Here is a 16,369-nt window from a genome sequence, read left to right on the forward strand (position 1 = left end):
AACGTGTTATTTCCCCTGGGCTTCCTGGCCCTGTACACTCCCCTAGGTTTTTTTAATAAAGAGGAAATATATTGTTGTGGACACAATGGAGTTGGTTCTATTAATTCTGTTGCTGCTTATACATTCCACAAACTTTCCCTTCTGTCAAATCAGAAAAGTAAACATAGAGAACAAGACCAGCTTGGATGGAAATGAGAGCAACTTTGCCATAGTCCTGATGGAGTTGTTTATTTTAGGTGGAAAGTATATACACTGTTCTTAAATTTATCCAAAGATACTTCCACAGACTTTCTGAAAAATTCAACAGGAAGAATTTGATTGAGAGAGGAATAAGGTTCTAAATTTGAGCCCTGACATTACCATAAGCATGCTTACTTCTTAAACTTCAAATGTCTAAAAGAAATAGGAAAACCAAATTAATTTTCTACTGTAGTGGCATTTTGCATGACCCATTCTGAGGTCTCAGAGTAGGTTGAGATCTTTAAGCAGAACTTCATGGCTCTCTCTCTCATGGCCCATTTGGAGCTTTTCATGGCTCCCTTTGTATCCACAGGTGGATGAGAACACAGAAATTCCATAGATAAATCCTTAACCATGTTATGAAATTATTAGGCTACACCTTTAATCTACAATTATGCTCTAATTTTGGCTTTTGCTATATCCTTGACTATTTCCTCCTTGTGGCTAGTTGTTCCTTTTTTTTTTTTTTTTTTTTTTTAAATAGCAAGGAGAAGATATAAGTTCTCACTTTGCCCTTTAAATACATATATTTTTGTTCACTCTTTTCATTTTGTTTAAATCGTAGTTTAAAGACAGTCCAGTAAAAATAGGGCTGTCAGATGGCCACAACTAAATCAGCTGCCTCCATTATTTTTTTGCTAGGCATTAGTAATTGGATGTCTGAAGACACTTAATTTTTTTCTGAAATTTCTGTAATCTTACTTGTAAATTCCAAAGTGATAATAATCATTAAAAAATCAAGCAATATAGAAATGTATATAAAAGATAGTTTTTATTTTAGATGGTTGCCTAATAATTTATAAGCTAAATATGCCACAAATTCTTTTGCTCCAGAAGAGCTTTCTAACAGTTTTGCCCCCAAACAAAAAGGTTCTTAGTAAGATGATGAACACTTACCCCAGGAAATATTTGAGAGAATTAATTGGCATGATCATTTTTTACAGATAATGTATATGGAAATCTTCCATTAAATGGGAAACTGGACTGCAAGCCAGTATTCAGTCTCTAGAACTATTGAAATGCTTATTACCTGCATTAATTGGATAAATAACTTCAGTTGAGATTCAGTTGTGCGATGTTCACAGGTGAAGTCAATGCCTTTGAGGCTACTCTTTCCCTAACCTGATCAAGAGATAGGAGAGGATGATCTGGAACTTGGGGAAATGACACTGTGGATATTTGAAAGGACAGTTATCCAGATAGCAAGAGCTATGGCAATGGACTTTGTATTTTCTTTTCTTTTTCTGTTACTACGGTGACCTACAACTAAATATGAATTCTGATGGAGTGCCTTTCTGAATAGTGATAAGAGAAGTCCATTCAGCCTCTTTTACAGAAGGAACGTTTTGAGAGAAAATATGTGGGATGTGAGGCCTGTGGGATGCTACTCAGTTGCATCCGATTCACAGAGCTGGCTTCAGAAATCTTTAGATATTTCATGTTACAATACACGGTGGTCTGTTTTATAAATGCTTGTGAAATCCACATTGGGATGTGCTCTAAATGGAGCAGGAGGAACGGTGACAGAAAGACTATTAATGGAAAAAAAAAAAATTAGAAGCCTACAACCATTCATTCCGGATGTTGATGTTTAATTCATGTGCTGGCTGCTGCATGATTCCTTCATATTTCATAAAGATGGTGAGTTCCATGGGCGTGCCATCTTGCAGTACGTAAAATGTACCTAAGATTTTGTGACTTTTAATTTTTTAATTAGTAATAGCATATTATCTGATAATGGAGATTTATTTTAACTAGAACAAAGTGTTTCTAGTTTGTATTTAAAAGTCATGAATTGCATTTTACAGCGTTTTTTAAATTACTAAACTCAAGACAGAAGCTTGATTTGGATTTAGCTACATCAAGTGCTAACCTTTTCTCCTTCATATTTTTTCTGTTTAATTGCTAAATTTTGACTTATTTTCCCACATATAATATATTAAAGGTTATGATTTTATAATACTATTACTTAAACATTAGCTAATAGGACATAATTCAGAAAATTAATTCAAATAAAAAATGTTTGAAATTGTGACCAAGAAATTGAAAATGATTTCTTTTCCTGTAATACTCTGAAATTTATATAAACCTTTCACCAATGGCTCACATTCTTTGCAAAGAGTTATTTAATAGTACTAAAAATTATAATTTTTTTAATCATTTGATGAGCATAAATTCATTTTTAAACATACTTCTCATTAATTTTACAGTGTTATTGGAGAAGAAAACCCATTTGATTAAAAAAAGTAGTTTAGTTTTATGTTTCTGTTGTGCAGATCAGGAAGGGGAGCTGGCTATAATTCCTGCCCAAGAAGCAGTCTTGTGCATGAAATGCTTAGTGAGCTCAGACCATCAGAAGGGAGAACAAGAGCAGTGAACAGGCTGCTCCCTTGAAGAAAACCATGTATCTGAGTAAACAAAAAGGTTGAAAGCAATTAAATTGTAATACATTTTCTGCGCTGGTAAGATATTTACCATTTCACATTTGAAACAATCTTTCCTATTTTTCTAGAATCCTGTGCTTAATACTAAGAGAATAAAAACGTTACAGATTCTTAAGATGTTCCTTTCTGATGATCTTCTGCAAGAGAGCTCTTGTTTTCCTCATTTGCAAGTTATTAATTTTGCATTTGATGGCTTTTTGATTGATAAGTAATCTCTGTCCTGGAATGGCTACCAGATAAAATACACTAGGAGCTGTCTTTAAGAGGAGTGCCATACAGTTCAATCTGGGCCCAGACTTTTCTGTTCTTGCTTTTGTTTGTTTATCTGAACTTGCATGATGAAAACAGTGAAGGCCAGCTAAGAGAGTCATATTTTCCATTCACTGCTGAAGGATTTAATGTTGCTTCTAGAATATTTTGTATTTAAAAACGCATCAGGGCTGACTCTACATCTGACCTGCTGCTCTCTGTCAGATCTGTGTGCGTGTTGTGTGTTATGTTAGACTCAGTGGCCATGTACCTAATACTGTGATGCCATGCTATGTTAATGAAGCTATTGAAATCGATGGTTTTGTAAATACAACAACTAGTGCTTGTTTAATTGATAATCTAGATGAACACTTAACAATTTCATGAAAAATTGTAGTGTTTAAGTGATCCTGTGTGTATTGCCACAAATATTTTCTAAGGAAAGAAATACCTGGGTTTTCTCAATTAGAGTATTTACATCTTTGTTTTTGAACTGTAACTGACTTTCTCTTGCTATGTTAAAAGTAAGACTTCAGTAATTGTCATTTTCTCTATTTACATCAATGAAACAGACATAGAGCCCAATCTAAAATAGAAAACAGGACATTAGTAAGTTATCACGAGAGGAGATTTTGGAGACTACTATATAGTAGTTTAATGACGAGAACCAAGCCGTATTTGAGGTCACCACCTCCACTGTGTTGGTTAAGATGGTGTATTCTATTGGCTTCTAAGGCACACTGCTTAATTCTGCCACTTGTTAACCCCTTGGACTTAGGTAACTTAACCTCTCTCTACCTCAGTTTCCTTGTCTGCAAAGTGGGATTCGTAAAAGCATCTGCCTCATAGAATTTTTGTCAGAATTAAAGAATTGGTTCACATAACACGTTTAGAATAGCTGTTGGCACATAAGTGTGAAATAGATGTCTGTTATCTATTGGGTGTCTCCTGCGTGTTCTGAGCTGTGTTATTCAGCCTCAGAATACAGAACTAGAAGCTGTGGCCCATCCACATAGGGAAAGCAACTAGGGTTGGAGAAACCTAATGCTAACTAACATAAGACAGTAGTATATCAATCTGTTTGATCTTTTACAGGCAGGCTATATCTGTCTTAGGAACTTAGAGAAAAGAAACATTTCTGAGGGTTGGAGGACTTGCTCAGAAAAAAAAGTGTCTGAAGCACAAATATGAAGGGTGATTTGCAGGTACCAAAGAGACTTAAGAAAGCTCATCTCAGGCGAGTGGAAATTATGATTAAATAACATGACAAAACTGACCTGTTTGTAGAACATGTAAACTGGCTTAAGTGCAGATACTGATCTATGTAGGAAAGTAGATGGGCCATTTAGGTCAGAATCCAAACGTAAAAACATTTGAGTATTTTGCAGTACTGGAAATACTGTGGATGTGCAGTTAGTTCTTGAGAGAAGAAAGGAAATGAGAATTTTATCACAACATTGTATCAGATTTACATGCCTAAATTAGGCTAAAATAAATTTTGTGAACAATTGGCAATGACTGAGGAAAAATGTAAACAATGAAAGAGAAGATCCTCAGGAAGTGAATGGAGGTTTTGTAATGCGCAATTAGCAAGTCAGCTCATTTGGTTCATAGACACACCAGCAGCAGATTGTGTGGCCATGTGGGACACTTCCCCTGGTACCAGGCTGGAGGTTTGTAACTAACTGTGGTGTGGAAGGATACAAAACACAGCTCTCCAGCCCTCAAGGGAGCACATCCCTCATATGAGAACACTCCCCCTCCAGCTAATCAGTGGAACTGCATTAACATCAACCCTAAAGTGCTTTGCTCATTTGTTGTCTTGGAAGCTGGAAGCAAATTGCTGCAGCTGAGGCAAAAAAAAAAAAAAAAAAAACCTCAATAAAGAAACAATGAAAAAACTCTTGAAGAAAACAAAAATCCTTCCAAGATGGTGGGAAAGGTAGATCTCATGAAGAATCTTTGATCTTTGAGGAGTCTGTATATTTGTAATTCGGATTAAACACACACATACACTCATATACACAAGGCTGCTAAAAGCAAAGAAGAAAATGAAGGCAGAGGAACACAACATCAGAAACAGATTTTGGTGATGGAATCTTTTTCTTCTCTTCTCAAGTACTTCACCTTTCCACCCGGTGAGCAGGATCACATCCCTTTATGCATTTCTTTCAGGATTGACTCTAGACAAAAATGTAATACTAAAGCATTTCACAAGTCTAAACAGCTTTCTAAAAACAGAGCAGCAGTGTTATTGAAATTGGTTTAAATCGAGAATAATTTCAGGAACGAACATTCCTGGCATGAAACTTATCTCAAAAACAATTTTAGATTTAATGTAGATTCAAGTGTTCCTTTTACACACACACATATTTCATGGTATAGTTATGCATGTTGTAAGAAGTGTATGTTTAGCGAAATAGTGTTCCTAGGTTATCTAAATCTTTGGCTTACTTGTGTTATTTTTACCCATAGGAACACTGTGGGAGGTTTATTATATAACAAAAATAGCAGTTTGGTGCGGTATTTATAGCAAGTGGAACAGTTTTGAAATACATGATCTTATTACCTCAAATTTATGAATAAGCTATTTATATATTAACCCAATTGAAATGGTCAGTTTGTTAGATCTTGTGGTATTTTCATTTTTTTCCCAGGTCCACAGGGCATAGCTATGTCTCTTATTTCTTTGGGTTAAAAATAATAATATTTCTTAAAAACAGAGGCATAGGCAGAGAATTGCCTTAAGACAAGGGCCCCAAAGGGAACAGCCTTCTACTCTCCTGCTCTTCCCCATCTCAGTCCCGCAGTCTACCAGCTTTCTTCCTTTCCCATTTCTTTTTTTTTTTTTTTTTTTTTTTTTTTTTTTTTTTTTTTTTTTTTTTTTTTTTTTTTGTTGTTGTTGTTGTTGTTGCTATTTCTTGGGCCGCTCCCGCGGCATATGGAGGTTCCCAGGCTAGGGGTTGAATCGGAGCTGTAGCCACCGGCCTACGCCAGAGCCACAGCAACGCGGGATCCGAGCCGCGTCTGCAACCTACACCACAGCTCACGGCAACGCCGGATCGTTAACCCACTGAGCAAGGGCAGGGACCGAACCCGCAACCTCATGGTTCCTAGTCGGATTCGCCAACCACTGCGCCACGATGGGAACTCCTCTTTCCCATTTCTTTTCTGTTGTATCTGCTACTCTTTTTTTGTTCTAGTCTCAGTGAGAATTGCTTATGGGATCATTCACGATGGGTGTGGAAGAAAGATGTCTGTTTTAATCTGTCTCCTTACTAATAGCACTGAGTTCACACACATTATTCTTCGTGACAGAGGGCTTACAACATGAGTTATAGGAAGGAAGGACTATCAGTCATTGCAGGACCTATTTTAACAATTTTTAGCTAACACTTTGGCTCTATTATTTCAACCAGTGGAAAGGCAAATTCTGTTTCTAGCATTTAAAACAATCAAATGGATAACTATGCAGACTTGACACTTTGTACTCAACTGCCTCACTTTACAATAGATTAAACAGGGTGTAATTTGTGCTGTTCTGAATTTGATGTTCTTCAAATGCATGCAAAATGAAATGGATTACCATCTATTTCTTTTTTCTTTTTGAAATAAAGAGTTTCCTGAACTATGCAATACTCTTTTGAAAGTCATATTATAGGCAAATCTAACCTCAAAAGGAGTAATATTAATTGCATGGTATTTTTCTCTCACATTTAGTGAAAACTTGAATATTTTATATTATTTGCCTTTTTAGTGCTGCTTCTGTACAAAAAGTGAAGTAGGGCATATAAAAGATTATCTTAGTCATTCAGTAAAATATTTGCCTCAATTTTTAGAAAACTCATACAAAATTCTCCAAATTACACTGAATCTGCTTATATCACCAGTTGGAAAACATCACCTGCTATTGAGTTAATGTGGGGTAAAAAAGGATTACAAGACTTCCTTTTTTTTTCTCTATGAAATTCAATTATCTACTTGAAAGATTTAGAATTATAAGCTATGCATTCTAGAGATTTAAGAATTTCTCTCACGTATTAAGTCACATTTAAACATTTTTCTAGTTGTTGAAAAGTGGATGGATGCTGTTTATAGATGCTTTGATCCAGCGGTTCCTTTTTTTTTCTGATGGACATTTTGGAGGGAAGAGGGAATTTAGTAAATAAATCACTTACTCTGCATGCAATTAATTAAAGATAATTGAATGTTTTTAAAAAACAATAATGCAGTTACATTTTATTTCAATACACTTTCTATTCAGTAAATACCTGTGTACCTACAATGTGCAAGGCACTGTAATAAACATATTGAAAATTCAGTGATAAATGATACTAAAAATCTGTCTAATCATGAAAGTGTAGAGGAAAATAAGCACACAGGACAATTAAAGTGCTTCAAAGTTTGGCGGATAGAAGATAATATTTTTAGTTTGAGAGCTTATGAAAGGTGGTATTAGAGTATTTGTGGCATTTATTCACAATGGAAGTGAAGCATTAATTTCAGTGAGAGGTTTAGGGCAAAAGCAGGATATGGAAAAGGAAGTCAACAGACATGGCAATGTGTGAGGTTGGCTGAAGTAAAATGCCTTAGAAAATCAAGCTAGAAGGCTGGACTGTTTAACTTCTATAAATTTTAAGATTGCTCATCTGTGGAAAGTGAGTGCTAATTTTAATGATAACTAAAGAGAGTGTATGTTAAATACTTTGGCATGGAGTTTGGGGTAAAATAAGATCTGAGTGCTTTCAGCTATTGGGTATGTATTAGGACAAGCACTGAGATAATTATTTTACAGAGGATGGAAGGAGGGATATGGCATGGGGGAGATAATTTGCTACAAAGGAGAAGGAACACAGTAGGGTTAATGATATGGGAAGGGAAGATTTTGAGTTCAGTTTTATAGGTATTTTGAAAAAGAGTGGTAGGAAATCAAAATGAACTGATGTAGCAAATGATAGTAAGGTACAACTGGAGCTCAAAGGTAGAAAGCATGTATGTAGGTGGTAGATGAAGTCAAGAGATTTTGACTTTCTAGGGTTGTAGGAGCTTAAAGAAACACAAGGTTTCAAAAGGCGGTAGAAATTGGGAGACAGGCTTAGCAGAGGGATAAGAAATAGTTCTATTGTATGCATGCATTGACTGGATATCTAGTACCAAGAGCTTCTCACCATTTTCCTCTTCAGATACCATGCTGTCTCACTCCTGACTATACTCATACTGAATTTGTACCAATTGAAGCCTTTGTTAAAACTCAATACTTGAAGCCAGGGAATTATGTTTCTAACAAGCAAAGTAATTGTGTTCTTGACATCACAAATTAAAAAATCCAGTGCATTTTCTCCTGGAAACAGTTTACCTTTTAGTCAAGTTCTGTTGTATCTGTGTAACCAGATATACATTGATTCAACTTTTTTTGAGCTGATCGGATATTATAATACATATTTATATATTATATAAGATTTTCATACAAACTACTAAACTTTCTGAGAGCAATTCATTTTATTTCAGGAAAACTTTTAGGAATTTTTTTCTTTTAAAAATACTATGTTTCAAATGATTTAGAAGTAGATGTGTTCAGGCCACTTTTTTCATTTAGTCTTCAGGCATATTCTTTTATGAGATTGTTTGGGTAACCACTCCCTCTCCCCCTGCCCCAAAGTGATGAGAAATTTGAAATTTAGCAATAATGTATTTTTACATTTTCTTGGAAATATTGTAATAGGATTTTTGGTTCCATACAAAAAGTGTTCGGAAAACAAACATATGAATTTGATACTGTAACATTTTAATGAATATTTTTGGTCATCTCTGTTATTTAGAATTAGTAGAGATGATAAAATTTTCAGGTACTTCAATTCATTTCTCCTTGTCCTTCCTTCCCACGTGCTGGTGTCTGCCCCATCTTCACCTGAATGCCTTTTTTTTCGCCCGTTATGCACTCTTTAGCCTAGTACTGGTTGTTATACCACCTAGTACTGGTGGTTAAACCACTAGTCCTATTGTTTGTACCAATGATGACCTCCAGGGCAGGGCTTGTCCTTAAATAGTCTCCATTGTTCTTTTTAAACCTCCAACTCTCTTTTCAGCTACCTTCCCTTAATAACTCCTGCCTCTCTGAACTGCTGCTTCTGTCTCCTTTATTAAAAAATGAGAACCATCTCCAGTTTTTGATCTAGTAGTTGTATGCTGGAGGCCAGCCCCGGCAGCCAGGGAGTGTACACTTTTTCCCGAAGGAGATGGACGCGCATTGGTGGATGTACACGGAGACAGCCTCTTTGTCCCTTCTTTCTGGGCGCTGGACTGCTCAAATTTTATTGGTATAAGTGGTTGATATAGACAGCTTTTCACTACAGATTACATCACAGTGTTAAAAGTACACTGGTTAACTATTACATGGTGTAGCAGCTATAGATCATGTTCTAAGATCTTTATCTTAACTAAACTTAGTACAATATAAGGGCAATTAGGTACAATACATCATGTTTTAAGATCTTTATCTTAACTAGACTTAGTACAATTTAAGGGCAATTAGGTACAATACATCATGTGGAAAAGAGGAGATTCAGTACACATCATCCCATGGCCAGCCAGTCTTTACAAGTTGAAGAGGTTGCAGACACCAGAATTTGGCATTCACAAATCTTGTTTTTAGACTGGTGCTTATCTTTAAAGCATTATGGCAGGGAGACAGTGTAAGAAAATATAAACCAACTTAACTAGCTATCACTTAAAAGCTTTTCAAATCAAGGACAAAACTCACAGCTAGGTTTCTTTTGATCATGAATAATATATGTCTAACTTCTATGAACCTCATTAAAATCCTAACTCTAAAGTTTACTATATAACTAGTTAGTAGATAAACACTATGTTTTAACTAAGTTGGATTTAAATAGGGGAAAGTCCTTCAGGATGAAATTCTTATTATATTGTAATTTTTTTAAATCACAAATCATCACAAGAAAATAAGAATGGAAAATAAGAATAATAAGTAAATAATCAGGAAAGACTGAGGAAAACTGAATAACAAATAAAACAACAGGAAGGACTAGGTCACTCGTGAAACAATCCATGTTCTCTGGAGCAAACACGGAAATTGTTTTCCCTGGAAAGCCACAGTTCTTCCCCATCAACATCAAAATGAGAGGCTTGTACCGAACAGGCAGGCTTTCATCCTGACCAGAAGCCCACCTTCAGCATGCACCGTTTAGGCAGGCTTTTATCCTGACCAGAAGCCCACCTTTGGCTTGTACCGTTCAGGTGAGCTCCCTTCCTTGGTTAGGAACCTGCCTTCAGGTTTTTCTATCCTCAGGCAAGGTCCTTTTTTTCGAGTCCCTGTATCTCCTTGGCTGCCCGCATTTGTAGTTAATTGCCATTTTACTCACAGCTTTTACATTCAGTCTCCATAGAAGAAGTTGGATTGGTTTTGTCCTGTGTTCTACTTATTTCTTCACTCGCCCTCCACCCCATCATGTTTAGCATATAGGGGGTGAGCAGGAGAAAGCTGAATGGATCTGGAGTCTTTCGGAGGACCTTGCCCTGTCAGTAAATTACATGTTCTCTCCTGAATCTGCCATGCTTCCTCCTCTACTTGCCTTTCTTACTTAGCCTGGAAACATGCCTCTATCTCTTTGGTTAAAAAAACAAAAAGGAGCACTAACTCCTTGTTCTCCATTTTTTCCTAGGTTGCACAGTGTTCTCGAATTCCCCTCACATATAAGATAGGTAAATTTCTCTCACCTTATTTGATGCCTCTCTCTGGAACCTCTCTCTTCTCTTCTCTGGCTTTTGTGATACTGTTGTTTCTGGATTCCCTTCTCTCTTGCCACTATTCAGATTCCTGTGTCTCTTCTTTGAATGCCACTTTCCTGAGTTTTAGCTATTGTATATTTTGCTCCTTCCTCCAAAAGTTCTCTTTTGGGAGTCATGCATTGGTTTACCTCATCTTTGAAACTATCAGAACTTTAAGTGCTGTGGAAAAGTCTCTTAGTGCTTCAAGTCTATGTATATTCAATTGCCTGATGCATTTATATATGTGAATCTCTCAAAAACGTCTCTAACTAGACCAATAAAAACAAACTCATGAGTGTCCCTCTAACTTGTTCTTCCTCTTGTACTTTTATAACAAAATGTACTATCATTGTCTAATGGAGGAACTCCACGAATCGTCTGCAGATCCTTTCTCCCATTCACTGTTGATATCCAGTGATACATGAACTGTGGTCCACACTTTAGAATTTTGTTGAGCTGGTTTCTTCTACCTGGTTTCCCTTTTGTTTTCATCTCTACTCTCACTGCTACTGAGCTAGTTAGAACCCTCCTCATTTCTTACCTCTTATCTAGAACCTCCCTTCTCACTTTTTGTTCTCCCTCTAAACCACCATCCACTTGGCTAACAGAAGGTATTTTATCATGTTCATATACACTTAATCTTATTACTCACTAACTTCACATTTTCCCTTCTCTCTCCATTATTTTGAGAATACAGTCTTAGTGCTTCAGAATGTTACTTAAGACCCTGGGTCTGGCCCATCTGTTTGTCTGAATCTCTTCCTTCCCATTCCTGCTCCCATTCCTTACCATTTGTTGAACCAGCCTTGGACTCCAGCCATTATAGTACTTGCACTTGTTGACTCTGCTTTATATCCCCTCTGCCTTCATTATTACTTCCTTCTCTTCTCAATTTTGTCAAGTTCCACTTGTCTTTCAAATCTCACTTTTAGGAACTACTAATCCAGAAATCTTCCTTTATCCACTTCCCCACACAACCATCTAATAAACTCTAAGTGACTCTTCTGGTTCCTGAAGCATATCCTACTGTTGGGATTCAGTACATGTGACTCCAGAATTTGGTAGCATGGCCTATTGAATATTTTAAGCTGAAGAAGTTTGAGAAGTGGCATGTGCAGGAAGGATTTTCTGACTTTCCTCTCCTGGGAGCATTGCCCTCCCTGTACCCTGAAGAAAGAAGCATCCTTATCTCTGAAGAAATGGAGCAGAAAGAAACTGAACGAACAGACTTTGTTCAGTGTTCCTCCCAGTTTACTACAGTTAGCTCATACTCTCTGTCCTATTATACCTTTCCACACTTTATCAAACCTAGCATGAACACACTTGGTTTAACCATTTCGGGTGTCTTTGTTTCCTTATAAAGGCTCCCGTGTTGTGTAAAACTTATATTAGGTAAATTTGCATGCATTTCATGTCTTAATCTGTCTTTTGTTACAGGGTTCTCAGTTAAGAATTTAGAAGGATAGAAGCAAAATATTCTTTTCCTCCCCTACACCACCTTATTCTTATTCTCTTCTGCCTCTTTACTGCCAGACCCAGTTTTAAGCCCAACCAGATTGTAAGACATGTGTCTTTCATTTTTGCCTCTCCAGCTTTTAGTATCTTCTCCAGCAGATTCTAGTTCTTGGTGAATGAGCTGACAGAGAACAAATAGCAAATTCTTCCTCATGGAGTGCTATGTTAGTTTCTTATTACTGAAAAGGCTATTTCCTCTGTAACTTTCTCCAAAATATTATTGTACCTTTTGGAGACATATAGTGAAATAGTGCTTAGTGATTATACATATGTGCCTGAGAGTTTACCCAGAAAAAGAAAGACCAATGGAGAATTTGCCCATGTGAATATTTTCCGTTGTGTAATTTCTCACTTTCATGATCAGTGAGATCCTGGCTTATTTTCTAGCCGTTGTAATTTTTTTGCTTGTTTGTTTTTCTTTCTACAGCTGCACCTATGGCATATGAAAATTCCTGGGCCAGGGTTCCAATTGGAGCTGTAGCTGGGGCCTATACCACAGCCACAGCAACACTGGGTTTGAGCCATATCTGCCATCTATGTCACAGCTCTTAGTAATGCCTGATCCTTGACCACTGAATGAGGTCAGGAATTGAACCCATGTCCTCGCAGACACTACGTTGGGTTTATAACCCACTGAGCCACAATAGGAACTCTCCTAGCCATTATAATCTTGTAATTCTAGGTTTGAAAGGCAGCGTGCTTATATATTTTAGGAAAATCAGGTAATACCTCATATCTATGAAAAATAATCCTTGCTCCTAGAAAGTGTTCTTGACAGCTTTTCACTGGGACAGAGAACATCAGATGAGCCCTGAATTGCTTTTCAGCCCATCAGGTACACCTCAATGAACACTGGCTGTGACAGGACATTCAGGTGTCAAGTTAGAATGTGCTTTTTGGATCAGTTGAGCATAAATTAGAATTCAGGAGTGAATGAAGTTTATTTTTTTACATGTATAGTCTTTTACTCTCAGTTTCCCAGCAACAGACATGTATAAAATTTCTTATTATTTGTGATTGTTGGGAACTATAATTGAGAAGAGATGATTTGTTTGCTGTGGGTTTTGGGACTTGTTCAGTAGTTGGTTGGAGAAATAGTCTCACCTGAATTGGAAAATGATGTCTGTGACTTTTTCTCTTACTTATCCCCTACTGTAATTTTTTTTTTAAATGTAAAAATGGAGCACAATTATATTTATCTAGTAGAGTAATAAGAATATTATTTAGTATTTATAACATTTTTCATATGCACCAGCTCATAAGTAGCACAAAGTATAATATTAAAATATTGTGGCGTGCATCATTTATTTTGATGGGTCTATAAATTTCTCTCAACTTTACACCCTTTCTCATTTGTTTATTTATATTCATTTTAAAAATTATATCTATATAGCATGATTCAATAAATATTCTTCCTTATTTTCATTTGTGTGAAAGTACTCCTAGATTGTATGAATTTCATTTGCCAGCTAGTTTGTTTCACATGTAATTCAAGCCTCTGAGTTTTCCGCTAAGATGGAAGGACATCATTCTTTTTCATGACTGATTTTCAGTTTTCTTTCTTCCTCTTTAGTTTTTCAGTTCATTATTCTTGTATATGTTTTCCTGCATATACCTCTTTTAAATCCCTTTTTCGTGTTATATTTTTTCCACATTTCATTTTTAATACTGTAACATTTAACTTTATCTGAAAAAAAGTTTGATGACCTTGTAGTACTATTGAAATTCTTGTCTGAGGAGAAGACAGATATGGTGGTTTAATCCCCATGATTAAACCCTGGTGAAATACAAAGTTCATTTTCAAAACAGCCACTTTCTACCCCACTCTTGGAGGTGGTCTGTTAAAGAATAGAAAATTTTTAGTACTATTGAAATCCACAGAACAGGATAAATAAACAACAGGTAGATACATATACCGTATATATGTAGAGAGAAATACAAATTTAGATATAAATCATTTCATATCATTCTTACTAGTGTTTTCTTATATTGCATGGAAAAGAATACATATTTTAGGTCTTTTTATAACATGAGAATGAATAGGTGAAATGAGGAAGGGATTGCAAATTAAATTGAGTTTATTAGAATGGGGAAAATTTTGTGGTATTTGGTAACCTCTAATGCCAGAAAAAACAGACTATCAATTTAGGATTTTCTGGACTGTCCTGACATTCATAGCTCCTATTTTAAGATCTCCATTGCATTAATCTAAAGTATATGTGGTTGTCCCTTGAGCAAAATTGTTTAAACTTCATGGGTCCACTTACAACAGCTATTTTTTCAGTAAATGCATAGTACTACATGATCCGTCATTGGTTGAATCTGGATGCCACACTGCAGATACAGAGGACTGACTGTAGAGTTATTTATATCTTTAACTGTCTGGGGGTTGTCCTAAATCCCCACATTGTTTTAGGTTCAATTACACATGAAAAGGATTTGAATTGGATTCTTCAGTCATAATTTTAATGCCTAAAACCATTTCTTTAAAACTTAAGACTTGATCCTGTAATTCCAAGTCTAGCTAAGGAAGTGAAATACTTTTAAGTCTTAAGTGCTAAAATACTTGTTGCTGTGAAATTTTTAGCAGTTAAAGCAGATGACACTCTTATCTTTTAAGAGAGGACTATGGTCAAGTTTATTAAGAGATGTAGAGATAATAGAATATTAAGTGGCTATTAAAATATAGTGTTTGTACAATATTGGTCATGACATGGAAGAGTATCATGTAACTGGAAAAGAAGATACGTGAATTTTATATAATATTTAGTCGTCCATTTGAAAGAATTTTTAAAAAATCATAAGGGAATACATCAACATGTTAACACTTTGGGTATTGGTATTATAAGAAACATTAAAATACTCCTAATTTTCTTGTATTTTTCAAATATTATATGTTTAGCACACCCTTAGTACTGTATTAAGATGGCTTATGAGCTGAATGATAAAGTTTAGAATATTCCATTGAGTAACCTGTTTTTAATGGAATTTTCATAAAAATTAAATATTTACCCTCATTTGCCATGTATCTTTTTTTGGTTTGGTGATATTTTAGCATCCCAAGTGGTTGACCCCTCAAGATTCATTAGTTTTGTAATTTAAAAGTGGGCTGGGGATATATATAGTAGGAGCAAGAAAAGAGGAGAAAGATTGAAAGGTAATTTACTGAATTATCTTCAGATAATCTGTGGATAGAGATTGTCAGTCGGTGGCCTTACTTTGCCAGATATCTGATAGAACATTCTCTTCTCTGATTTCTGCAGTATCAAGTCATGGGTGGATAAAATGCAAGAAGACCTTGTCACCCTGGCAAAAACAGCAAGTGGAGTCAATCAGCTTGTCGATGTGAGTAAAGTTCCCCTCCCAAACTTACTAATCACTTCTTTAATTTGAAGGCAGTACTGTCTGCTAAGAAACTATTTCTGTATTATAAATAGGGCATTTTTTTTCATGTGACTCTGATAGTGAAATTCCAAGAGAGACCCATGGTATTGCTAGTTATTGTAAGTGAGAAATGCCATCTCTAACAATTAATGAGACCTTCTCACCACACTTTACAGTTTATTTACAGCCCTCCCTTAGTTGAGTTCATGTGATGTGTAGTTGTTCCTAAAATTCAGATTGGGATGTCCTGTTTCCATTCTTCAGAGGATATTAGAATCTCTTGCATAGTGGTGACTTTAAGCCCTGTTATGGATTCTTCTGAATATCCTCAGTGGGAGCATAACTTCATTCTTTGAGGATAGGTTTTATTTTAAAAAACTGGCTGACAATGTTTACAGCTGTGTCTAGAGAGTAGAATGAATGACTGAGATGGGTAATACAGACCTTTGTGCAAGAAAAGGAGTCACTGTAAAACACGGTCATAAAATACGGTTTTTCTTATGAATTTTGAAATGATTGTGAATGTCACTTAAATGATTTTTGAAAGTGATGGCAACACACATATATTTTAAATAGACCATTTTCCTTGTGTAAGAGCATTTACATGTATATGTATCTTCCATGAGATTTATTAAAAATTAAGCATTTCTTAAATGTCTGACTACTTCTATTTCAGTGTAAGTAATGTAACAATTTGAGAGTACTTTCATCTTGTTTTTTAATGATGCAGTGAAGTCTGATTTTCTAAA

The 16,369-nt window shown here is 35.7% G+C and overlaps 1 protein-coding gene across 32 annotated transcripts in view; it reads left to right on the forward strand.

Moving 5' to 3' along the window:
- CACNA2D1 (calcium voltage-gated channel auxiliary subunit alpha2delta 1) overlaps window positions 1–16,369 on the forward strand; it is a 484,107-nt gene that overhangs the window by 70,560 nt on the left and 397,178 nt on the right. For all 32 annotated transcript variants that reach the window (XM_013979783.3, XM_013979785.3, XM_005667683.4 and 29 more), the window contains 1 exon segment: window positions 15,500–15,581. In XM_013979783.3, coding sequence (XP_013835237.1) covers window positions 15,500–15,581 — 82 coding nt within the window.

This window comes from Sus scrofa, chromosome 9, assembly GCF_054392235.1.
Source record: "Sus scrofa isolate SSC_HxYL_T2T_F1_AM1 chromosome 9, Sscrofa_HxYL_maternal_Yorkshire_Landrace_v2.0, whole genome shotgun sequence".
Lineage (NCBI taxonomy): Eukaryota > Metazoa > Chordata > Mammalia > Artiodactyla > Suidae > Sus > Sus scrofa.